This window comes from Centruroides sculpturatus, unplaced genomic scaffold, assembly GCF_000671375.1.
Source record: "Centruroides sculpturatus isolate CEXI.00-Female unplaced genomic scaffold, Cexi_2.0 scaffold416, whole genome shotgun sequence".
Lineage (NCBI taxonomy): Eukaryota > Metazoa > Arthropoda > Arachnida > Scorpiones > Buthidae > Centruroides > Centruroides sculpturatus.
In genome coordinates, this window is record NW_019384756.1 from 262,610 (window position 1) to 289,089 (window position 26,480).

Below are 26,480 nucleotides of genomic sequence, written 5' to 3' on the forward strand. Positions count from 1 at the left end.
TTCAAATCTCACCGATCAGACATGCAAACTAACATTTTGCTCTTTCTTGCTATTTTAATTATTAACTTTAATTCCAATCAAGGTAAGTTCTTTAATTCGTTTTCTCTTCAATTTAATATATGAACAATTTTTTAAGTTTAAAGTTTAAATAAATCAGTACTTAAATTAAATTTTCTATGGGCGCACAATTTTAAACGTTCAAATTGCTACTGTGAAAATTAGATCCGGATAAAAATTTTGTACATTGGTACGCGTTAGTATACAGAATTTTCCGTAAATTCTCGCAAGGTATATTTTCTAGGTCTGGAAAGCCTACAATGGAGGCATAAGTACCAACTTCAACTCTAAAGAATCAATAAAGTACAAATCCATCTATTAAGCCCATTATCTTTATTTCTAATTTCCTATTTAGCCTATTACTGTATTCCTAAATTGCTATTAAGCCCATTACTGTATTTCTATATTGCTGTTAAGCCCTCAATCAATTTCTAATACTTTATCAATTTTCGGAGAAGAGCTGACTCGGATATGTTGGGGCTTCATCTCTAACTTCCTCCAAGGTCCTTTTTTGGTTTATTATTATAAGTTTGGTAGGCCTACAATGGAGGCTAAGAGACCATGCAGATACAAAAGGGTCCTTTTGTTATGCTTATGACGGAAAACAATTAGTGCAGACTGAAAAGTTAATTTAAAAAAAAAAAATCTAAACTCAGGATATTCGTAAACAAGTGTTATATAATAGAACTTTATACACACGCCATTTTAAATTTCCTATTTGACTAGACATAATAAAAACTAAGGCAATAATAATTGAAGTCTACAATGCCAAGGTTAAGACTGTCTTTATTTTTTTTTTCTTTTTTTTAAAAATATAATTCGTGAAAGATTTATATTATTTTGTAGCAGTTAATTTCTCAGAAGAATAATAAAATAAATAAATAAAAAATTATTTTTGTATGTACTGTATTAACATTTTGACATGTTTATGAACTTGGTTTAATTTGTTTCTACATTATATTATTGTTAGCGATGTGAAAAATTAATTTATTTTTTTAATTTTCTTCTTAATTATCTGTCAGTTGATAATGAAACAATTCCGGTAATACTTTTTTTTTATTCTGCAAGACGTAATTAACTTCATAATTAATAATTCTTGCATTAGTAGATGGGTATTTTGTAATTACCTCCAGCTTACTTAACGTGAAACAAAGTAAATTTCCTAATTATAATTTTAAAATATTGATGTAATAAAATTATCAAATTTGGTACCTTTCTAGCTGGCTACTGCTGGGCAAAAATCGGAAAAAATGGAGGGTGTTCACAGTTGCTGATGAATAATGTTACCAGGAAGGAATGTTGCTTAGGGTCGAATTCTTACGGTTGGAGCAACGAGAAACATCGATCGGGATCTTTGTTTTATTGGAAAATTGTGGGAAATCTTTATCCCTGTAGACCCTGTAAAGGTCAATACATTATGTGCTTAAATTGCAACAATAAATAATAATATTTATAGAGATAAGTATGTTCATATAATTTCTTAGTATATAAGATTTCTTTGGAATAGTATTTATAAAGTAATTAATTTGTTTCTAGATTTAAATGAAGTAAAGTAGGGATATTTAATTAAATTAAGATGGCGAAATGTAAATTTCTGTTTAAATAAACTGTAAAGTATTAATAATTAGTTTCCTCGCTAAATAAATGAAGAAAATAATTAAAAATTTGCTATTTATAAGTTTTTCGTCCCGTATTTCCATAATAACTTCGAATACAAATCGAAAATTGCTTAAATACTAAAAAGTACGAAGAGTATTTCTAGTTTTGAATTATTTTCCCCTATTAATTATGCATATTATTGACTATTTTTCTATATTAAACCGTGTTCCGTTTATGAGAGATACATTATGTTTACATATAAACGCACAGATATACATACAGACTCAATAACGTTCCCTGAAAATGGTTAAGCTGAAATTTCTGAATTAATTTCGCTTGAAAGTTAAAAAATTTACGTATTAAATTGTAATTATCGAGTTAAAAATGCTTCTTTCTTTTCAAAGAAATTACCTAAAATGTGTAATTATTAACAATTATAAAATTCATTTGAAATGAAATATAAGCTACGATATTTAATTTATGCAATTTTTCCATATTATTGCAGTTAATTGCTTCAGAAACGATTGCAATTCGAATTGCACGAGGAAAAATTTATGCACTTTCAAGAAACAACAATCTGGACCCGTGTGTGGAACAGACGGACAAACGTACGCTAATCAGTGCAAACTGCTGAAACAGCAATGCCGACGAGGAAATAAATTAAAAATTGCATATTTTGGTCCATGCCAAAGTATTTCATTTTATATTATATTTTTATATATATTTATAAAACGGCTATTTCTTAATCTTCGTTTTCTTCGAATAGATTCTTGTGAGAAAGTAAAGTGTTTAAGAGGGAAGTCTTGCTTCCTTGATCATTATCATCGTCCTCATTGCGTTCGGTGTCACCAAGATTGTCCTGCTAGCGTCAAAAATCACGTGATTTGTACCGTTAACAATATCACTCATTACAATTATTGTACTCTTAGACAAGAAGCCTGTAAACTCGGATATATGGTCTCTGTCGCTTATAAGGGCCAATGCAGAGGTACAGTACGTGTTTTAATTTAGTTTGTAAAATATTTAATTACATTATTTATAACATTTTATAGAATTTGAAAACTGCGATATGGTTAATTGCCCGAAACAAAGTAGATGCATATTTGATCACGTTGAAAATATTCCATTTTGTGTGAATTGCCCAATGTCCTGTTCTTCTTGGTCTCCCTTCTGTGCATCCGATGGAAACACATACAACAGTCTGTGCCATTTAGAAAGAGAAATATGCAGGAAAGGAGTTAAGATTTCGGTAGTAAAAGATGGACCGTGTAATAGTCCAGGTAAATTTCAATTAAGTTATTTAATTATGATAAATTTTAATATCGAAATTTAAAGGTAGTTTTTTATTCTCCAGTACCTAGTTTAAGTCATAGAAATTGTTTAACCTGAGATATAATTATGTATTTTTTTCTGTTGTAAAGCTGTAGTCTAGACTTAAATATTTTCATATTAATGAATGGCACTGATGAATTCTCTTTCTTAATCACTTAAGCTGTGTCTAAAATTTGATTAAGTGAGAACATAAATGACTTTATCCTCTTAAGGGAAATTTTATTTAAAGAGAAGGCGAAGATGCAAGAATGCATTTCAAAAATTCAAAGGGTAAATTCACTTCCCTACAGTGAAAAGGTTAAGAACCTTTGCTTTTAGTCAAATACTGTATACAGGGCGTATTTTGTGTGTATGTTAACCTCGTTAATGAAGAGAATAACTTAAAAAGGAAATTAAAGTAAAATTTGAGAAATATCCCGTGACTATGCAAATAAAATTCCAGATTTAACTAGAATAATTTTTTAAAGAACTTTAAACATTTTAAAATAATGGAAACAATTTCATTTTAGGAATTTTTCCTTTATAAATAAATAAATAACTTAAATTTGACTTCTGTCCTAGAAATTTTTAATCAATTTTTTAAGATTTAGATGTGCTGTACAGTACAATTGGTAAAAGTTCTTAAAATAACTGACTTATTTATAATAAATGTAGTCGAATATTTATTAACTCGAACTTATGTGAGAAAAGTAGAAACTGGTTTCCTGCCTGGGCAGGATATATAAGTTAACTTATATACTATTAACACAACTGATTAATTCATCTGGCATAAATCCAGCAGACTACAATTAACTAAATTGTCATTTTCCTTACATTATTTAACATAAAAATACTGTAGAATATAATTTCGGTGTATATTTATTACATTAGTCCCAAATTCTAGTGTTTCAATTGCATGCCTAGCCAAATAAAACACCGATTCAGTACACCAGTAATTACTCTCTTCAATTACACTGTACAGAGAAAGATTGCTGTATAACAAATTCATAATTTGAATTACATGTGGCAATAAATTAGGAATTTTTCGACTTACATTTTCTAATGGCATATATCATCAATTTACAATGAACATTAAAAAAGTCACCGACCAAAGTGGTGACTCCTCAAAAATAATTATTTCAATTTAAACACAATTAAAATTTAATTTTCTTTTTCTGGTTTTTAATTTAAATATAATTCTGATATAATTAGTTTTTGTTATTTTCACGCCTGTCTTAATAAATTACAATAGCCACGTGGATTAGATTGATTAAAACAACGCAATATATGGACGATCTGCTATAAGGTGGGACATACGAAGAAAATCCGGAAGACTCGGGGGCCTCACCAACGAGGTAGCCACGTGAAACTTTAACGTGCCAACTCGTTGGTGAGGTCCCACGACCAACTACCAGTGCTCAGTGCTATTATTCACTCGGCTATTGGTAGTCTCAGTAGTCATGTTCTTATATCTTCTTATCTCTATAAAACTTAATTACCATCTAAGTCACTAAAAATATTTCTTTTTCAATCTAAAGATAAGATCTTAAATATATGAATTTAAAATTTTAATTAGTCTAATACTCTTGGGGCCCTATTGCATAAAAATTACAAGTTACAAATCTTACAAGAAGTCACACGTTTGGTATAAGCTACAGTGAGAAACTTTCCAGATTTGTTGTCACAATAAATAATTGCTCGTTTGTGACTTGTAAAGCTTTTAACAACTGTAAGAGTTTCGCGCAATAGGTATCTGATAGGTTCGTTCAAGAGTTTATTTTAATCTGTTATTTGCTAATTAATTATTTTCGTAATTAAACCAATTGGAAAAATAATCGTATATATAATAAACTTGCGATAATTAATATAGTGGAGAAAACCCGGAAAACTCCTCATGGCTATCCCATCTTGGCGAGGTGCGACCCACGACCGAACTCCTAGTGTCAGGAAACGGAACCGCTTGGCTACTGGTGGACTTGCATAAAGCTATATGTATGTAGTAAAACCTGTCCAAAACGGAAATGAAATAAGTCGAAAAGCATTCTTCGGAACGGAGCGATTTTCTATGTCACAAAAAAACCTGTTAAAAACGGAAACCTGCCAAACCGAAAAAAATATTGGGTTCGTACGGCTTCGGTTTACACCGGTTTTTATTGTATTCTATTATAAAATTTTATTAAAATAAAGCTCTATTTAATCGTTATCAATATTCAGAGCAAATAGATTTTACACTTTGTACAGTAAAACCTGTGTAAACCGGACTATCACAGTACCGAATATTTTTTTCGGTTTGGTAGGTTTCCATTTTGAACATTTTTTTAAACACAAAAAATCGCTGCGTTTCGAAGAATTCTTCCCGCTTAAACAGGTTTCCGTATTATGAAGGTTCCGCTTTGGACAGGTTTATACTGTACATTTTAAATGTTTACAAATTTATTTTGTTTATGGATTTATAATTTAGATTCTTAATAAAATGAGTGAATATTTTAAAAAAAGAAAAAATTATTAGAAGAATAAAATATCCTTATTTACTTTGGAATTTCTATATTTAGCACAGATGGATTGTAATCCATCTGTACTAAATAAAACATCATCATAAAATATTAGAACTTTTACAAGGAGAAAGTTAAAATTAATTCAAGATGAGCAATACTCGTATTATAAAAACTTTCATTTAAAATGTAATGCAAAGACAATTTATTTATTATGACACGTTCACAATGGCGGGCTGCAATTTTTAGTCGTGTTTTTAATTTATTTAATTTAAAATATATGCTCTCCACTTCAAATTAGTAGTGTTTTGCTCCTGTAGAGTCGTGCCGTTAGGTAACTCCTCTCAGGGAAAATTTTTGAATTGAAATAACGTGACTTTCAGTGCAAACCAGAAGTTCATACACAGTTAATCGGGGCCTTCTATCTCTAAACTTACCATACTTAAGTCGATTTTCATTTATCTAACTCCATTCTCGAGATTAAGGAAGGACGGAATGACAGACAGTGGGAATTGTCTACAATTTTTTTCAAATTGCAACCCAAATATTCCTAATTTATAATCGGTATATTATACTTATAAACTAGACATTATATATACACATTATAACATTAAAATAATATACAATACTGTACAGTACATCTATTATTTTATATTCTTTCAATATATAATTTTAAATGTTCGTGTAATACATAGACGTATATATGACTACATTACTGTATATACTTATATATAAGCATATTTAATGTTATTATTAGTATATTTTATATTAATTTCTTAAATATCCTATATATTAAAATCTGTACAAAACGAACCTGCCAAACCCGAAAAATATTTGATACAGTGCGATTCGGTTTAAACAGGTTATACTGTATATGTATATATAATGTTTAATATATACATATATGTATATATAATCACACACAATTACATTTTGATTTTATAATATTGTAATATGACGTAGAGATGATAAAGCTATTGTTTCTAATACTCATGATGATGTAATAAAAAATATTTAAATTATAAAATATAATTTTAATTATTTTGTCTCTATTTTTAGATGAAATGCCAGAAAATTCGAATGAAGATGACTAATATTCATTCTTAAAACCATTATATTATGCTTATTGTATTTAAAATGTTATAGGAAATTAAATATATTATGTTTTAAAGGTTTCTCTCTTACAAACCACAAAAGTTAATAATTTAAATTAATTTGCAAATTCAGTTTTTACTGCTTAATATAATAATTTATTGCACGTTATGTTATGTAACAAGTCATTTTAAAAAACAAAGGGGGGGAGTTCTATATTTCATGATAAACTGCAGACATTTTGGATATATGGAAATCAGCCTATCATTTTCTAAGATTCATGCAATAAATTAATGATTAAAGAGCAATTATTTATTGTGACGTCATCACAATACCGAGCTGCAATTTTTAATTATATTCTTAATTTATTTAATCTAAAATATATGTTTTCCAACTCATATTAGTAGTGTTTTCCCCTGTACTGTACATCATACTTTTCTTGATCAATTGAATGTTACCAGTCATCTAACTAATCCTTTCAGGGGAAAATTTTTTAATTGAATTCACGTGATTTCGGTTTTTATCGGACGTTCGTATACAGTCCTCCTGCCCTAAAGTTTCCATGCCCGATCTCGGTTTTCATGTTACTCCGTTCTCGAGATTAAGGAAAGACGGACGGACAGACGGACGACAGTGGAAATTTACAGCTCTGCACTTTCGAAATTGCAGCCCAATGATTAAACAGTAAATAAAAATGTCTAAATATCTTTATTACTATCTAAAACTCAGAACGAATTACATTCCTAAGTCTATTTTTATGTTGAAATTGCAGGTAAGTCGGAACCATGGGGTTGAGAGAGGGATGATTGTCTCCTAGACGTTTTACATAATGCAAATTACAGCGGGCATCAACTGCTAATTGATTATAATTCCACATAATTATACAATTAATTTATTGAAAATTTTGGCGCTTGTTTACTTCGCTATCCCTTATCAATGCGTGCACGACCGTCGCATGCCTCACGCTATGTGATGGAAAATGTCGCGCGCGTAAAGCAGTAGACGTTAGAGAGGTTGCGACCGACGTTTTCATCGCAAAAACGTGAACGTCGGACATCGAGCGCCGCCATCTGGCAAATCTAGAAGGTTAACAATGGCGTTTGGTACTTCGAGCATGGCGAGTAGAAGGTCGGCTTAAACTTCTTTTTTTGTGTGTTTGGGGTTTAAATTATGACGTATTTTATTAAAATAATGAGTATTTAAGCATTTATAAATAATATTGTAAAAAATAGATTATTTTAATTCTGAAATTATTTAATTATTCAATATTTTTTAAAGTAATATGAAGTGACCACAAATTCTAAGGCTGTGTTCACTATTTTTATTTTTTCACAGTAAGAGTTTAATTAAAATTTTACTTGTGAGGTATTAGTCTTGTTGTATGAGTATGAAAGTGATGAAGAAGCCATTTTATTATATCATATATCACTAAAGCTATACCTGTGACAAAAGTAAGAATGAATTTATATGAAATGACAGATTCTGATTGCTTGTTTTATTTTCGGTAAGTAATTATAAATTAAAGTAAAAATGAAAAAAAGGAATAATACAGTATTTATAAAATTTTATAATTTTAACAATTTTCAAGAGATGATTTGTTTCACCTCCATTCTGCTTTACACCTTCCATCTGTAATAATTTGTGAAAATGGATCATGCTCACTTGGAATTGATGTATTTTGTATTTTTTTTACGAAGATTAGTTTATCCTAATAGTCTTGATGATATTTCTGTTTTGTTGGGGAGAACAAAAAGTAAACTTTCAAGATTTGTACATGAAATACTAAATATCATTTACAATAACCGTTTCAAATTGCTATTGAATATCGACAAATAAAACTAACAGGAGAAAAATTTTAAATTATTTAGTCAAGTACAGTAATAACAGCAAAAGGTGCTCCTTTGACAAATTGTTGGAGGTTCATAGATGGAATGGCACGCCCTATTTGTCTTTCAAAAACACATTAGAGGGTGGTATTTAGTGGCAATAAACGTACACATTGTTTGAAATTTCAATCAGTGGTTACACCTGATTGTATAATTGCAAATTTATTTGAACCATTAGAAGGAAGACGTCATGACAGAAATGTTAAGAAAATCTAATTTGTTAGAGCATTTTGCTGCGATTTCTTGTTCTGAGAACGGGCCAATTTGTTTTATATGGAAATTCTGGTTATCTTTTGCGTCAACACCTTATTACACCATTCCGAGGTACTAGTTTAACACCCGAGCAAGAGGTATTTAATTCAAGGATGAGTTCAGTAAGAGAGTACGCTATGTTGAATGGGTATTTGGGAAAATAATTCAAATATTTGCTTTTCTAGATTTAAAAAAAAATTGAAATTGTTTATCTTCAGCCGTTCGTAAACTTTATATTGTTGATGTATTACTTACAAACTGTCACACTTGCTTATATGGTAATGCAACATCAGATTATTTTAATTGTTTACCCGCAAATTGGACAAATACTTAGAATGTAATCAATAAATAAAGAATTTTTTATATTTTATAAAAACTTTGAATAAAAACTAAGTTTTCATAAATAATTCTAATAACAATCTTTCCTCTCCATCCTCCATCAGTCTTGCTTCTCTCTTTTCTCTCTAAATCAATTTTTTTTTTCCAAATCTAATTTTTCTTGTTCTAGTTTCAGTCTTTTCAACTCTACCTGCAGTTGTTCTTTATTTAAATTTAATTCTTGTTTTAACTGAAGCTGTTGGTCTTGCTTGCTTTGTATGAGATAAGAAAGTTTTCTTTTTTTTTTTTTGAGAAATTGGTATCATTATCTAAAAATAATATATTTTTAAAAAATGTATAATTATTATGCAATTTTTGTAGTAATNTTTCTCAGAAGAATAATAAAATAAATAAATAAAAAATTATTTTTGTATGTACTGTATTAACATTTTGACATGTTTATGAACTTGGTTTAATTTGTTTCTACATTATATTATTGTTAGCGATGTGAAAAATTAATTTATTTTTTTAATTTTCTTCTTAATTATCTGTCAGTTGATAATGAAACAATTCCGGTAATACTTTTTTTTTATTCTGCAAGACGTAATTAACTTCATAATTAATAATTCTTGCATTAGTAGATGGGTATTTTGTAATTACCTCCAGCTTACTTAACGTGAAACAAAGTAAATTTCCTAATTATAATTTTAAAATATTGATGTAATAAAATTATCAAATTTGGTACCTTTCTAGCTGGCTACTGCTGGGCAAAAATCGGAAAAAATGGAGGGTGTTCACAGTTGCTGATGAATAATGTTACCAGGAAGGAATGTTGCTTAGGGTCGAATTCTTACGGTTGGAGCAACGAGAAACATCGATCGGGATCTTTGTTTTATTGGAAAATTGTGGGAAATCTTTATCCCTGTAGACCCTGTAAAGGTCAATACATTATGTGCTTAAATTGCAACAATAAATAATAATATTTATAGAGATAAGTATGTTCATATAATTTCTTAGTATATAAGATTTCTTTGGAATAGTATTTATAAAGTAATTAATTTGTTTCTAGATTTAAATGAAGTAAAGTAGGGATATTTAATTAAATTAAGATGGCGAAATGTAAATTTCTGTTTAAATAAACTGTAAAGTATTAATAATTAGTTTCCTCGCTAAATAAATGAAGAAAATAATTAAAAATTTGCTATTTATAAGTTTTTCGTCCCGTATTTCCATAATAACTTCGAATACAAATCGAAAATTGCTTAAATACTAAAAAGTACGAAGAGTATTTCTAGTTTTGAATTATTTTCCCCTATTAATTATGCATATTATTGACTATTTTTCTATATTAAACCGTGTTCCGTTTATGAGAGATACATTATGTTTACATATAAACGCACAGATATACATACAGACTCAATAACGTTCCCTGAAAATGGTTAAGCTGAAATTTCTGAATTAATTTCGCTTGAAAGTTAAAAAATTTACGTATTAAATTGTAATTATCGAGTTAAAAATGCTTCTTTCTTTTCAAAGAAATTACCTAAAATGTGTAATTATTAACAATTATAAAATTCATTTGAAATGAAATATAAGCTACGATATTTAATTTATGCAATTTTTCCATATTATTGCAGTTAATTGCTTCAGAAACGATTGCAATTCGAATTGCACGAGGAAAAATTTATGCACTTTCAAGAAACAACAATCTGGACCCGTGTGTGGAACAGACGGACAAACGTACGCTAATCAGTGCAAACTGCTGAAACAGCAATGCCGACGAGGAAATAAATTAAAAATTGCATATTTTGGTCCATGCCAAAGTATTTCATTTTATATTATATTTTTATATATATTTATAAAACGGCTATTTCTTAATCTTCGTTTTCTTCGAATAGATTCTTGTGAGAAAGTAAAGTGTTTAAGAGGGAAGTCTTGCTTCCTTGATCATTATCATCGTCCTCATTGCGTTCGGTGTCACCAAGATTGTCCTGCTAGCGTCAAAAATCACGTGATTTGTACCGTTAACAATATCACTCATTACAATTATTGTACTCTTAGACAAGAAGCCTGTAAACTCGGATATATGGTCTCTGTCGCTTATAAGGGCCAATGCAGAGGTACAGTACGTGTTTTAATTTAGTTTGTAAAATATTTAATTACATTATTTATAACATTTTATAGAATTTGAAAACTGCGATATGGTTAATTGCCCGAAACAAAGTAGATGCATATTTGATCACGTTGAAAATATTCCATTTTGTGTGAATTGCCCAATGTCCTGTTCTTCTTGGTCTCCCTTCTGTGCATCCGATGGAAACACATACAACAGTCTGTGCCATTTAGAAAGAGAAATATGCAGGAAAGGAGTTAAGATTTCGGTAGTAAAAGATGGACCGTGTAATAGTCCAGGTAAATTTCAATTAAGTTATTTAATTATGATAAATTTTAATATCGAAATTTAAAGGTAGTTTTTTATTCTCCAGTACCTAGTTTAAGTCATAGAAATTGTTTAACCTGAGATATAATTATGTATTTTTTTCTGTTGTAAAGCTGTAGTCTAGACTTAAATATTTTCATATTAATGAATGGCACTGATGAATTCTCTTTCTTAATCACTTAAGCTGTGTCTAAAATTTGATTAAGTGAGAACATAAATGACTTTATCCTCTTAAGGGAAATTTTATTTAAAGAGAAGGCGAAGATGCAAGAATGCATTTCAAAAATTCAAAGGGTAAATTCACTTCCCTACAGTGAAAAGGTTAAGAACCTTTGCTTTTAGTCAAATACTGTATACAGGGCGTATTTTGTGTGTATGTTAACCTCGTTAATGAAGAGAATAACTTAAAAAGGAAATTAAAGTAAAATTTGAGAAATATCCCGTGACTATGCAAATAAAATTCCAGATTTAACTAGAATAATTTTTTAAAGAACTTTAAACATTTTAAAATAATGGAAACAATTTCATTTTAGGAATTTTTCCTTTATAAATAAATAAATAACTTAAATTTGACTTCTGTCCTAGAAATTTTTAATCAATTTTTTAAGATTTAGATGTGCTGTACAGTACAATTGGTAAAAGTTCTTAAAATAACTGACTTATTTATAATAAATGTAGTCGAATATTTATTAACTCGAACTTATGTGAGAAAAGTAGAAACTGGTTTCCTGCCTGGGCAGGATATATAAGTTAACTTATATACTATTAACACAACTGATTAATTCATCTGGCATAAATCCAGCAGACTACAATTAACTAAATTGTCATTTTCCTTACATTATTTAACATAAAAATACTGTAGAATATAATTTCGGTGTATATTTATTACATTAGTCCCAAATTCTAGTGTTTCAATTGCATGCCTAGCCAAATAAAACACCGATTCAGTACACCAGTAATTACTCTCTTCAATTACACTGTACAGAGAAAGATTGCTGTATAACAAATTCATAATTTGAATTACATGTGGCAATAAATTAGGAATTTTTCGACTTACATTTTCTAATGGCATATATCATCAATTTACAATGAACATTAAAAAAGTCACCGACCAAAGTGGTGACTCCTCAAAAATAATTATTTCAATTTAAACACAATTAAAATTTAATTTTCTTTTTCTGGTTTTTAATTTAAATATAATTCTGATATAATTAGTTTTTGTTATTTTCACGCCTGTCTTAATAAATTACAATAGCCACGTGGATTAGATTGATTAAAACAACGCAATATATGGACGATCTGCTATAAGGTGGGACATACGAAGAAAATCCGGAAGACTCGGGGGCCTCACCAACGAGGTAGCCACGTGAAACTTTAACGTGCCAACTCGTTGGTGAGGTCCCACGACCAACTACCAGTGCTCAGTGCTATTATTCACTCGGCTATTGGTAGTCTCAGTAGTCATGTTCTTATATCTTCTTATCTCTATAAAACTTAATTACCATCTAAGTCACTAAAAATATTTCTTTTTCAATCTAAAGATAAGATCTTAAATATATGAATTTAAAATTTTAATTAGTCTAATACTCTTGGGGCCCTATTGCATAAAAATTACAAGTTACAAATCTTACAAGAAGTCACACGTTTGGTATAAGCTACAGTGAGAAACTTTCCAGATTTGTTGTCACAATAAATAATTGCTCGTTTGTGACTTGTAAAGCTTTTAACAACTGTAAGAGTTTCGCGCAATAGGTATCTGATAGGTTCGTTCAAGAGTTTATTTTAATCTGTTATTTGCTAATTAATTATTTTCGTAATTAAACCAATTGGAAAAATAATCGTATATATAATAAACTTGCGATAATTAATATAGTGGAGAAAACCCGGAAAACTCCACATGGCTATCCCATCTTGGCGAGGTGCGACCCACGACCGAACTCCTAGTGTCAGGAAACGGAACCGCTTGGCCACTGGTGGACTTGCATAAAGCTATATGTATGTAGTAAAACCTGTCCAAAACGGAAATGAAATAAGTCGAAAAGCATTCTTCGGAACGGAGCGATTTTCTATGTCACAAAAAAACCTGTTAAAAACGGAAACCTGCCAAACCGAAAAAAATATTGGGTTCGTACGGCTTCGGTTTACACCGGTTTTTATTGTATTCTATTATAAAATTTTATTAAAATAAAGCTCTATTTAATCGTTATCAATATTCAGAGCAAATAGATTTTACACTTTGTACAGTAAAACCTGTGTAAACCGGACTATCACAGTACCGAATATTTTTTTCGGTTTGGTAGGTTTCCATTTTGAACATTTTTTTAAACACAAAAAATCGCTGCGTTTCGAAGAATTCTTCCCGCTTAAACAGGTTTCCGTATTATGAAGGTTCCGCTTTGGACAGGTTTATACTGTACATTTTAAATGTTTACAAATTTATTTTGTTTATGGATTTATAATTTAGATTCTTAATAAAATGAGTGAATATTTTAAAAAAAGAAAAAATTATTAGAAGAATAAAATATCCTTATTTACTTTGGAATTTCTATATTTAGCACAGATGGATTGTAATCCATCTGTACTAAATAAAACATCATCATAAAATATTAGAACTTTTACAAGGAGAAAGTTAAAATTAATTCAAGATGAGCAATACTCGTATTATAAAAACTTTCATTTAAAATGTAATGCAAAGACAATTTATTTATTATGACACGTTCACAATGGCGGGCTGCAATTTTTAGTCGTGTTTTTAATTTATTTAATTTAAAATATATGCTCTCCACTTCAAATTAGTAGTGTTTTGCTCCTGTAGAGTCGTGCCGTTAGGTAACTCCTCTCAGGGAAAATTTTTGAATTGAAATAACGTGACTTTCAGTGCAAACCAGAAGTTCATACACAGTTAATCGGGGCCTTCTATCTCTAAACTTACCATACTTAAGTCGATTTTCATTTATCTAACTCCATTCTCGAGATTAAGGAAGGACGGAATGACAGACAGTGGGAATTGTCTACAATTTTTTTCAAATTGCAACCCAAATATTCCTAATTTATAATCGGTATATTATACTTATAAACTAGACATTATATATACACATTATAACATTAAAATAATATACAATACTGTACAGTACATCTATTATTTTATATTCTTTCAATATATAATTTTAAATGTTCGTGTAATACATAGACGTATATATGACTACATTACTGTATATACTTATATATAAGCATATTTAATGTTATTATTAGTATATTTTATATTAATTTCTTAAATATCCTATATATTAAAATCTGTACAAAACGAACCTGCCAAACCCGAAAAATATTTGATACAGTGCGATTCGGTTTAAACAGGTTATACTGTATATGTATATATAATGTTTAATATATACATATATGTATATATAATCACACACAATTACATTTTGATTTTATAATATTGTAATATGACGTAGAGATGATAAAGCTATTGTTTCTAATACTCATGATGATGTAATAAAAAATATTTAAATTATAAAATATAATTTTAATTATTTTGTCTCTATTTTTAGATGAAATGCCAGAAAATTCGAATGAAGATGACTAATATTCATTCTTAAAACCATTATATTATGCTTATTGTATTTAAAATGTTATAGGAAATTAAATATATTATGTTTTAAAGGTTTCTCTCTTACAAACCACAAAAGTTAATAATTTAAATTAATTTGCAAATTCAGTTTTTACTGCTTAATATAATAATTTATTGCACGTTATGTTATGTAACAAGTCATTTTAAAAAACAAAGGGGGGGAGTTCTATATTTCATGATAAACTGCAGACATTTTGGATATATGGAAATCAGCCTATCATTTTCTAAGATTCATGCAATAAATTAATGATTAAAGAGCAATTATTTATTGTGACGTCATCACAATACCGAGCTGCAATTTTTAATTATATTCTTAATTTATTTAATCTAAAATATATGTTTTCCAACTCATATTAGTAGTGTTTTCCCCTGTACTGTACATCATACTTTTCTTGATCAATTGAATGTTACCAGTCATCTAACTAATCCTTTCAGGGGAAAATTTTTTAATTGAATTCACGTGATTTCGGTTTTTATCGGACGTTCGTATACAGTCCTCCTGCCCTAAAGTTTCCATGCCCGATCTCGGTTTTCATGTTACTCCGTTCTCGAGATTAAGGAAAGACGGACGGACAGACGGACGACAGTGGAAATTTACAGCTCTGCACTTTCGAAATTGCAGCCCAATGATTAAACAGTAAATAAAAATGTCTAAATATCTTTATTACTATCTAAAACTCAGAACGAATTACATTCCTAAGTCTATTTTTATGTTGAAATTGCAGGTAAGTCGGAACCATGGGGTTGAGAGAGGGATGATTGTCTCCTAGACGTTTTACATAATGCAAATTACAGCGGGCATCAACTGCTAATTGATTATAATTCCACATAATTATACAATTAATTTATTGAAAATTTTGGCGCTTGTTTACTTCGCTATCCCTTATCAATGCGTGCACGACCGTCGCATGCCTCACGCTATGTGATGGAAAATGTCGCGCGCGTAAAGCAGTAGACGTTAGAGAGGTTGCGACCGACGTTTTCATCGCAAAAACGTGAACGTCGGACATCGAGCGCCGCCATCTGGCAAATCTAGAAGGTTAACAATGGCGTTTGGTACTTCGAGCATGGCGAGTAGAAGGTCGGCTTAAACTTCTTTTTTTGTGTGTTTGGGGTTTAAATTATGACGTATTTTATTAAAATAATGAGTATTTAAGCATTTATAAATAATATTGTAAAAAATAGATTATTTTAATTCTGAAATTATTTAATTATTCAATATTTTTTAAAGTAATATGAAGTGACCACAAATTCTAAGGCTGTGTTCACTATTTTTATTTTTTCACAGTAAGAGTTTAATTAAAATTTTACTTGTGAGGTATTAGTCTTGTTGTATGAGTATGAAAGTGATGAAGAAGCCATTTTATTATATCATATATCACTAAAGCTATACCTGTGACAAAAGTAAGAATGAATTTATATGAAATGACAGATTCTGATTGCTTGTTTTATTTTCGGTAAGTAATTATAAATTAAAGTAAAAATGAAAAAAAGGAATAATACAGTATTTATAAAATTTTATAATTTTAACAATTTTCAAGAGATGATTTGTTTCACCTCCATTCTGCTTTACACCTTCCATCTGTAATAATTTGTGAAAATGGATCATGCTCACTTGGAATTGATGTATTTTGTATTTTTTTTACGAAGATTAGTTTATCCTAATAGTCTTGATGATATTTCTGTTTTGTTGGGGAGAACAAAAAGTAAACTTTCAAGATTTGTACATGAAATACTAAATATCATTTACAATAACCGTTTCAAATTGCTATTGAATATCGACAAATAAAACTAACAGGAGAAAAATTTTAAATTATTTAGTCAAGTACAGTAATAACAGCAAAAGGTGCTCCTTTGACAAATTGTTGGAGGTTCATAGATGGAATGGCACGCCCTATTTGTCTTTCAAAAACACATTAGAGGGTGGTATTTAGTGGCAATAAACGTACACATTGTTTGAAATTTCAATCAGTGGTTACACCTGATTGTATAATTGCAAATTTATTTGAACCATTAGAAGGAAGACGTCATGACAGAAATGTTAAGAAAATCTAATTTGTTAGAGCATTTTGCTGCGATTTCTTGTTCTGAGAACGGGCCAATTTGTTTTATATGGAAATTCTGGTTATCTTTTGCGTCAACACCTTATTACACCATTCCGAGGTACTAGTTTAACACCCGAGCAAGAGGTATTTAATTCAAGGATGAGTTCAGTAAGAGAGTACGCTATGTTGAATGGGTATTTGGGAAAATAATTCAAATATTTGCTTTTCTAGATTTAAAAAAAAATTGAAATTGTTTATCTTCAGCCGTTCGTAAACTTTATATTGTTGATGTATTACTTACAAACTGTCACACTTGCTTATATGGTAATGCAACATCAGATTATTTTAATTGTTTACCCGCAAATTGGACAAATACTTAGAATGTAATCAATAAATAAAGAATTTTTTATATTTTATAAAAACTTTGAATAAAAACTAAGTTTTCATAAATAATTCTAATAACAATCTTTCCTCTCCATCCTCCATCAGTCTTGCTTCTCTCTTTTCTCTCTAAATCAATTTTTTTTTTCCAAATCTAATTTTTCTTGTTCTAGTTTCAGTCTTTTCAACTCTACCTGCAGTTGTTCTTTATTTAAATTTAATTCTTGTTTTAACTGAAGCTGTTGGTCTTGCTTGCTTTGTATGAGATAAGAAAGTTTTCTTTTTTTTTTTTTGAGAAATTGGTATCATTATCTAAAAATAATATATTTTTAAAAAATGTATAATTATTATGCAATTTTTGTAGTAATTATATTATAAAAAATTTTTAAGTTTTTATATTTACCAGATGGAAACACAGGAGATGATGCTCTTAAAGATGCCATTGCTGCATCCCTGTCTTGCTGCCTAGTAATGGCTTGTGGTGATTTCTGGGCCTCATATTTTAACTCTTTTATTGTAGAAGTTGATTACGTTCTGTAAATTCCTCTTCCGTTTCAGACTTTCGCAAACTGGCTTCATCATTCTGAAAAGAAAACTGTTTTAATATATTCTATTTAAAATAATTTAAAAATACGGTAGGTTATATATCTGGGAGGCAAGATGGCCATCTACTACCCAAAAGTTAATACCTTGTCATAATACTGTAGAAGTAAATTTGTTCTTTAGTGTTATCGACCGTCGACAGCGTAATACGTTTGTAAATTTTCGGATATACAAGTTAACCCCCCTTATAACACTGTTGATTTTTCTGTTTTATATGAATTCCATGTTGTACGAGTCACTTAGATTTTACAAATATGTGAGCCGTTCACAGCCCGGCGCATGTGTTTGTAAAATCTAAGTGACTCGTACAACATGTAATTCATATAAAACGGAAAAAAATCAACAGTGTTATAGGGGGTCGACTGTATTTTTCCAAGCACTTTTCGGATTTTCATACACATACGGATTTAGAGCCATTAGGATCGAATTATAAATTGCGTAACGTAACCGTGTCCGTGTTCGTAAATGTTTGCTACACTGGATATCTATAGCAATAATTATAAACTACTGTAAAGCCTTTTCCGTAACAAACTTTTTTTGCGGTTTACGAAGCAGTCCATCGTGAGCATGCGCAAAATCATCGGTAGTTATTGCCAGATCTAACAGTATAGGGTACGTTCGTAAAGTCAAACGAGTTAAACGCGTTAGTAACGAATCGTTCGAATAGTAGTAGTCTCGTTCAGTGCGCATGCTCTGCTATGATGACGTTTCGAACGAAACTCTAACGAAGTTCACGAAGGAAAGAGTTGGTTTACTTCGTTAAGAAAATGGCGCCCGACGATATCGATGTTTCTAAATCTACTCGAGTGTGTAAATTGTGAATTAAAAGATGAAATGATTGAAGTAACTGTCCACCCGAAGCAATCTAAGAAAAATATTTCGGATAAGGCTGTACTAGCAACATTCGTATTTTCGATTTTATAAACAGCCATTTAGTTCTAAACGAATCGTTCGAAAAGTCTAACGAAATAAGAATAACGATGACGTCATTCTCGTTTAACTCGTTCGACTTTACGAACGTGCCCATCATTATTTATTAATTTTATTATTTTTCTATTTTTTTTATGACCAAAATAATTCTTATCTTAAAATTTTATATTATTCAGAAGCAGCATTGTCAGTCAAAAGTTACCTTTCAACCAATTTAATAACGTTTCGTCGGTTGCTTCCGGCACAACTTCCGATTGTACAGCGACTGATGGCGACTTAGCGCATGCGCAGTTGATCCTTGTCCGACTCATCAACTACAAAAACAAAATCTATCAGTTGATCAACTGACATCCTCCCCAACTTACTGCCATTCAAACCGCAATAACCAGTCAGTCAGTCTTTATTTAAAGTGCATATGCACATATCTGGCCCCGCTAGGTGCATTACCAGATACATAGGAATTATTTACATATTAACAGTACAAATCAATAGCACACAAAACATTATAGTCAGTTGAAGTAATACAAAGGAAAATAATATAAATACAGTTTTAAATAGCGCAATAAACAGTAACATAATAACATACAGGATTTACAATAAGATATACAGTAGACTATTCAAGTATAATATCTTGTGGTATACATATTAATAAGAAATTAAACATATTGATAGTAGATCAAATGTTAACAATTATTAATGGTTATTTCCAGTTACGATAACAAATATTAGAATGTAAAGTACTATATTTAATTTGCTGCTCTACAACGAATTTTTCTTAGAGCCGGGACCTAACGGGTACTTTACGCAGTTCGCGTTTGTTAGTTGCCAGGCCTGGACTTTTAGCGTGCACCGGAAAAAATTAAGGACAAAGTTAGTCACAAAAAATTCTCAATAATAAATGTTTAATCAAGTTTAACAAATACTATGTACAAGATTTATAAACAAACAACANGAATATTCCGGAGCGTTTTCTCTGTGATCTTTCGTGCTTTATCGTTGAGCTCTTGGGAAAGTGACTACCTACCTCCACGCGGTGCGGCCTGTTAGTACCTTTTAGGGAAGCCAAAGGTAGTTGCGACTTGTTAAAAGCCTTTTTCAAGGCTATTTGTTGTGTGCGATGGCAAGTAAGCCACCACACTTTGCGGTTCTCGCCCGGACAGGGGGAGAAGAAGGGCTTGTGGAAGAGACACAGGCATCAACTCCGTCTCTGCCAAGTCGGCAGGATGGATCGCACGGCAATAAGGTCATTGCCGCCAAAAAGGTTCAAGATGAACTGCATGAGTATCTTGTGGCTAATGCCCATTCCAAAATTGGGACAAGGGATCATATTCCCCAGATATTAAGGAGAGTTGAAACAATTATAGAACTTTTAACTGAAAGTGAAGAACTAAAGAAGATGGTGTCCAGCATACAGAAGAATTTGGAAGAACTGAAGGTTGCAGAAGAAAGAAGAGGAGGAAGATCTTTTGCGCAAGTGGTCGCCAGTCCCCCCTTGGTTAATAAGAGGGCGGTGGAGCCAAGGGAAGTGGTTATTGTGCAGCCTACAGAAGGAGACAGTGATGCTGAAAAAACTAAGATGACAATAAAAGAAAAAATTAATCCTCAGGCCTTGAAGATTGGAGTTAGAGGACTCAGAAAATTACGAAATGGGGCTATTGCCATTGAAGTTGAAAAGGCAAGTGATAAGTTAAAGTTACAAAAGGCAGTGGTCGAAATTCCTGGAATGACTGCTCGTGAGCCTAAAAAACGCACACCAAAAGTAATCATTCACTCAGTACCTAAGGATGTAGAGAAAGGTGAGATTTCAAAGTTTGTGTACCAACAAAATGAAATATTGCAGGACAATAATACTGGACTTGAGGAATTTGAAAAGGGTTTCTTGGTAAGATTCCCTCTTGGAAACAGAAACAGGTCCACATCTAGTTGGGTGGTGGACGTCAGCCCTCAAAATAGAATTAAATTGTTAAAGTTAGGAAAGTTAAATTTGCAGTGGGTGAGGTGTCCAGTAGAAGATTTTGTTCCTATTGTGCAATGTTTTAACTGCTGTAGAATGGGGCATTTTGCCCGGGATTGTAAGCAAGAGACTCCCACATGTAGCCAGTGTGGAGAAGGACATAGATACAAGGATTGTCAGAATAAAAATACCATTAAAATGTGTTGTAATTGTAAGAGGGACAAATTGGCTGACACTCGGCATAATGCCCTTGATAGGAAATGTCCGTTAGTTTTGAGGGCGAAGGCAATTTTGATTAGTCGAACCGATTATGGAGATGGAGCATATTAGTGACATAGAAGAAATTAAGGTTATTCAAGGAAATTTGCAGAGGGCAATTGCAGCTACCTCGTTGCTTAATAAAAGGTTAGAATCGAAGGATATAGCTCTTCTGCAAGAGCCGTATACAGTTAAAGAGAAGGTTGCATGTCTTAGTGGGAGGATTCAAGTTCTTCAACATGGCGGAGTCAAACCGCTGGCAGCCATAGCAGTGTCAATAGTGGGTGTGGATGTTCACTTCCATTCTGAACTTAGTAACGAACAGTGCGTGTGTGCGGAACTGAATGTGGCTGGAAATAAGTTAATTTTTGTGAGTCTGTATAGGGTCTTTGGTGCGGACCTTTGTGGTATATATGAAGATCTTAATAAGATTATTAACAGGTTTCAAAATTTGGCAGTTATAATTGGTGGTGACTTTAATTTGCATTCTCCGGTATGGGGTGACCCAAACCAGGACCCGGAAGTTGACGACTTCTTGGAATTTCTGGTAATGCAGAATCTGCATATCATTAATGATCCTAATTCTCCGCCGACGTTTGTTGGACCAAGGGGCTGTAGTTGGATAGATCTTACAATCTGTAATGATAATGGACTTATGTGGCTCAGTGAGTGGGAGGTGGACAGTGAAGGGTGTATTAGTGATCATTCTCCCATATGTTTTACAATCAAGGTGCCAAAGTGTGGTTCAAGGATTGAGGGAAGGAGATTTGATGTTAATAGGACCAGATGGGAAAGGTTTTATGAAAGATGTAGAAGAGAATTGAGTTTTATTACAAAGAGTAACAGCAGTGATAGGAGTGAATCTATCCTTGTAATTGAAAGGTTTATTGATAAAATAAATGAGATATGCTGGGATTGTAATCACATAAAGAGGCAAGGAAGGCATGTGGTACCATGGTGGAATAATGAGCTTTCCTCAATCAGAAGACAAAATAATAAATTGAGAAGACGGTTTCAACATTGTAATAATCTCAGTGAAAGAGAACGGAGAAGAGATGCTTTCTTAAGGTTCGAGAAGTTTTATAAAGATAAAATTAAGGAGAGCAAAATTAAATCATGGAGGCAATTTTGTGAGGAAAATTCCAGTAAATTGAGTACTGGAAAATTGAAAACAAGAACGGTGACATCGTCAATTAAAACCCCAAGTGGGTATACATCGTCTTTGGAGGATTCTGTTTCCTTCCTTATGGATAGATTCTTTCCGAGAGATTTGGTGACAGAGGATAATGCAAGTCAAAGAGAAATAAGAATGAAGGTGGAAGAGGAATATAATGAAAGAGATGATCCTCCTTTCACAAAAGATGAAATTCAAGAGAGCATTAATAGGATTAAGGTAAATAAAGCTCCAGGCGAGGATGGTATAGTGGTTCAAATTATCAAGGCGATTTGGGAAGTCAGTTCAGAGGAAGTTACAGAAGTATTTAATTTGTGTCTAAAATTTGGAGTTTTTCCAAGGAAGTGGAAGACGGCTAAGGTAGTGATCATTCCAAAGGCAGGAAAGAGAGATTTATCCGATCCTAGCAGTTTCCGACCTATTAGTCTCCTGCCCATTATGGGTAAGGTGTTGGATGATTTAATGATTCGACGTATTAATTGGTATATGGAAGGTGAAGGAAGGCTTAGTGAAATACAATATGGATTTAGAGCCCAGAGAGGGACAGAGGATGCAATTAATAAAGTTATTAAAGATGTCAAAGAAGTGCTAGAAGTGACAAAGTTTGCAGTTATGATTAGTATGGATATAAGAGGTGCATTCGATAATGCTTGGTGGCATTTTATTTTATGGCAGTTGAGGGAGAAAAGGTGTCCAAGGAATTTGTATTTGATGGCAAAAGATTATTTTAAAGATCGAACTGCTACCTATAATTTAAACTTCACGAGGATTGAAAAGGAATTGGAAANATTATGTTTTAAAGGTTTCTCTCTTACAAACCACAAAAGTTAATAATTTAAATTAATTTGCAAATTCAGTTTTTACTGCTTAATATAATAATTTATTGCACGTTATGTTATGTAACAAGTCATTTTAAAAAACAAAGGGGGGGAGTTCTATATTTCATGATAAACTGCAGACATTTTGGATATATGGAAATCAGCCTATCATTTTCTAAGATTCATGCAATAAATTAATGATTAAAGAGCAATTATTTATTGTGACGTCATAACAATACCGAGCTGCAATTTTTAATTATATTCTTAATTTATTTAATCTAAAATATATGTTTTCCAACTCATATTAGTAGTGTTTTCCCCTGTACTGTACATCATACTTTTCTTGATCAATTGAATGTTACCAGTCATCTAACTAATCCTTTCAGGGGAAAATTTTTTAATTGAATTCACGTGATTTCGGTTTTTATCGGACGTTCGTATACAGTCCTCCTGCCCTAAAGTTTCCATGCCCGATCTCGGTTTTCATGTTACTCCGTTCTCGAGATTAAGGAAAGACGGACGGACAGACGGACGACAGTGGAAATTTACAGCTCTGCACTTTCGAAATTGCAGCCCAATGATTAAACAGTAAATAAAAATGTCTAAATATCTTTATTACTATCTAAAACTCAGAACGAATTACATTCCTAAGTCTATTTTTATGTTGAAATTGCAGGTAAGTCGGAACCATGGGGTTGAGAGAGGGATGATTGTCTCCTAGACGTTTTACATAATGCAAATTACAGCGGGCATCAACTGCTAATTGATTATAATTCCACATAATTATACAATTAATTTATTGAAAATTTTGGCGCTTGTTTACTTCGCTATCCCTTATCAATGCGTGCACGACCGTCGCATGCCTCACGCTATGTGATGGAAAATGTCGCGCGCGTAAAGCAGTAGACGTTAGAGAGGTTGCGACCGACGTTTTCATCGCAAAAACGTGAACGTCGGACATCGAGCGCCGCCATCTGGCAAATCTAGAAGGTTAACAATGGCGTTTGGTACTTCGAGCATGGCGAGTAGAAGGTCGGCTTAAACTTCTTTTTTTGTGTGTTTGGGGTTTAAATTATGACGTATTTTATTAAAATAATGAGTATTTAAACATTTACGAATAACATTATAAAGAAACAGACGATTTTAATACAGAAATTATTTAATTAAACTTACTCGTAGTGATATTAGAGAGATTGGGGCCGACGTTTTCATTGCGAATACGTGAACTTCGGACGTCGAGCGCCGCCATCTGGCAAATGTAGAAGGTTGACAATGGCGTTTGGTACGTCTAGTGAGGTGAGTAGAAGTTCCACTTAAACTTTTTTTTTGTGTTTGGGGCTAAAATTACGACGTATTTTATTAAAATAATAATAATTTAAGCATTTATCAATAACACTGTAAAAAATAGATGNAACTATTCAATTGTAAATAGTCCTGGACGAGTTGTCCAGTAGTTTGTTTTCATTTTATTTTATTTTTGTAATTTTGTTTAATCATTGTGTTTATTGATAGTTAAGAATAAAGGATTTTTTCAACCCCGTTGTGCAACAGCGGTGCGGGGTGTTCTGATCCCTGTATAGGGAAGTGATGATCCCCAAATGAAAAAAAAAAAAAAAATGTTTCTAGATGTCCAGAGAGTGGGTGAAGGAGAATTAAAATGACAGATAGCAAAAGGGAGTTTGGGAAAAGAAGCTGTTGGAAAAGTTGGACAATTGTCAAGAAAACTTGAAAGTTCAAAATATCTTATCAATATGTTAAAAGCACACTAGTTGAGTGAAATATTGTTCTTCAGAAGTGACAATTAGCACCAAAATATACAAAATTCAAATCACAAGGACTACGCTGCAAAAAAATTTGAGTATATTTCAAGGCTTCAAATAGATTAGATGTTGTTAAGGATGGAAAGTAACTGTACTGAGAACAACTCCCATACTATTTGATGAAAGTAACTGTACTGAGAACAACTCCCATACTATTGTATGGATGGGGTTGAACAACAGGTAAAATTTAAATACCATGCAAAATTTCCTCAGAAAGTGTCAGTTTGAGTAGTAATTAGTTGAAAAGGAAGATTTCAAGCATTCATAGTATCCTCTCACCTCTGTATCAACAAACAAATATATTAAGAATTTTATATGATTAATAGCAATGCAATTTCTATGCTATAAAAATACAGAGTCTGTTACATTATCAAAGAGAATGTTACAAACATTCCTAAGCTGTGTCTAATTAAATGATTCTGGTACCAGCTGAATCAGATGATGCATAAAACTTGGTGGTTTGCTGAAAACGAAGCAGAACTGAAACAATGCATCAAGTCCAAATTCTGCCAATTTAATTCAGAGCCTTTTCCAACTCTGATAGCTGGTATCAAGACTAAAAGAAGAAAAACTGCTGATATAGAATAAATTTTCGTTTTTTAGACCTGATGATGGCCTGTTAATCAGGTTGAAAACATTAGTTTTTCAAATATATTTCTCAGCAACAAATTAAGGTGTTTTAATTTCTGTGTTTACTTGCTGAGCACTTTTAATGATATAGAATAAATTCCAAATTTAGAAACAAGAAACTGATTTTGTCAATTTTGTGTTCCTGGATAATCATATTGTAAATTTTTTATATCACAGAATAACATTCCATACTTTAAAGATAACGAAAAATGTAACATCACATTTTATAGTTTTCATTTTTGATATTCTTGCATTAAAAATATTTCATAGGTAACAATAATATATATAAAACAGTCCTCAACTTATGATGAGTTCATTCTACAATTTCAATCTCAATTTGAATTGGCCATAAGTCAAACAAAAATAAAGGTTATCATAAAGTATGGTTTCCAAGTCCAAACACAAGTCTACATCTTATGGCATATTTATGTATATTGTGATCAGTTACTGGGCATAAGTACCATAAAACAATACACTGACACAGTTTAGATAAGAACCCCCTATAAAATGGATTCATATAAAACAGCAAAAAAATTGCGATTGTATTCGTATAAACACACTAAAAGAGACTCGTATAATACAATAAAATGTCATTGCTGACTCATGTCATGACAGGATTGGTCGAATCTAGACCAATAGCAAATATTGCACAAACTGTTGAGTTTAAACGAGCAGTGGACATACTAAAAACCATTTATTATTTAACGTCCATAAAAATTATATTTATATTAATGATGTCTCCAAAGTTCAGCAAATTTTTTGTAGAAAAATAATTTATCAGGAAAC

General features: G+C 31.3%; 2 protein-coding genes across 2 annotated transcripts; both read left to right on the forward strand.

Moving 5' to 3' along the window:
- On the forward strand, positions 1 to 13,391 carry LOC111628711 (follistatin-like). Its single transcript, XM_023372546.1, has 10 exons — positions 1 to 82; positions 1,278 to 1,463; positions 2,162 to 2,347; positions 2,423 to 2,644; positions 2,709 to 2,936; positions 9,752 to 9,946; positions 10,645 to 10,830; positions 10,906 to 11,127; positions 11,192 to 11,419; positions 13,321 to 13,391. The coding sequence occupies exons 1-10, from the start codon at positions 22 to 24 to the stop codon at positions 13,389 to 13,391; spliced, it is 1,785 nt and encodes a 594-aa protein (XP_023228314.1). The 5' UTR covers positions 1 to 21.
- A 6,615-nt stretch (positions 13,392 to 20,006) lies between these two features.
- LOC111628721 lies at positions 20,007 to 21,422 on the forward strand. The gene is made up of 2 exons (XM_023372557.1): positions 20,007 to 20,836; positions 20,881 to 21,422. The coding sequence occupies exons 1-2, from the start codon at positions 20,158 to 20,160 to the stop codon at positions 20,886 to 20,888; spliced, it is 687 nt and encodes a 228-aa protein (XP_023228325.1). The 5' UTR covers positions 20,007 to 20,157; the 3' UTR covers positions 20,889 to 21,422.
- The last annotated feature ends 5,058 nt before the right edge of the window (positions 21,423 to 26,480 follow it).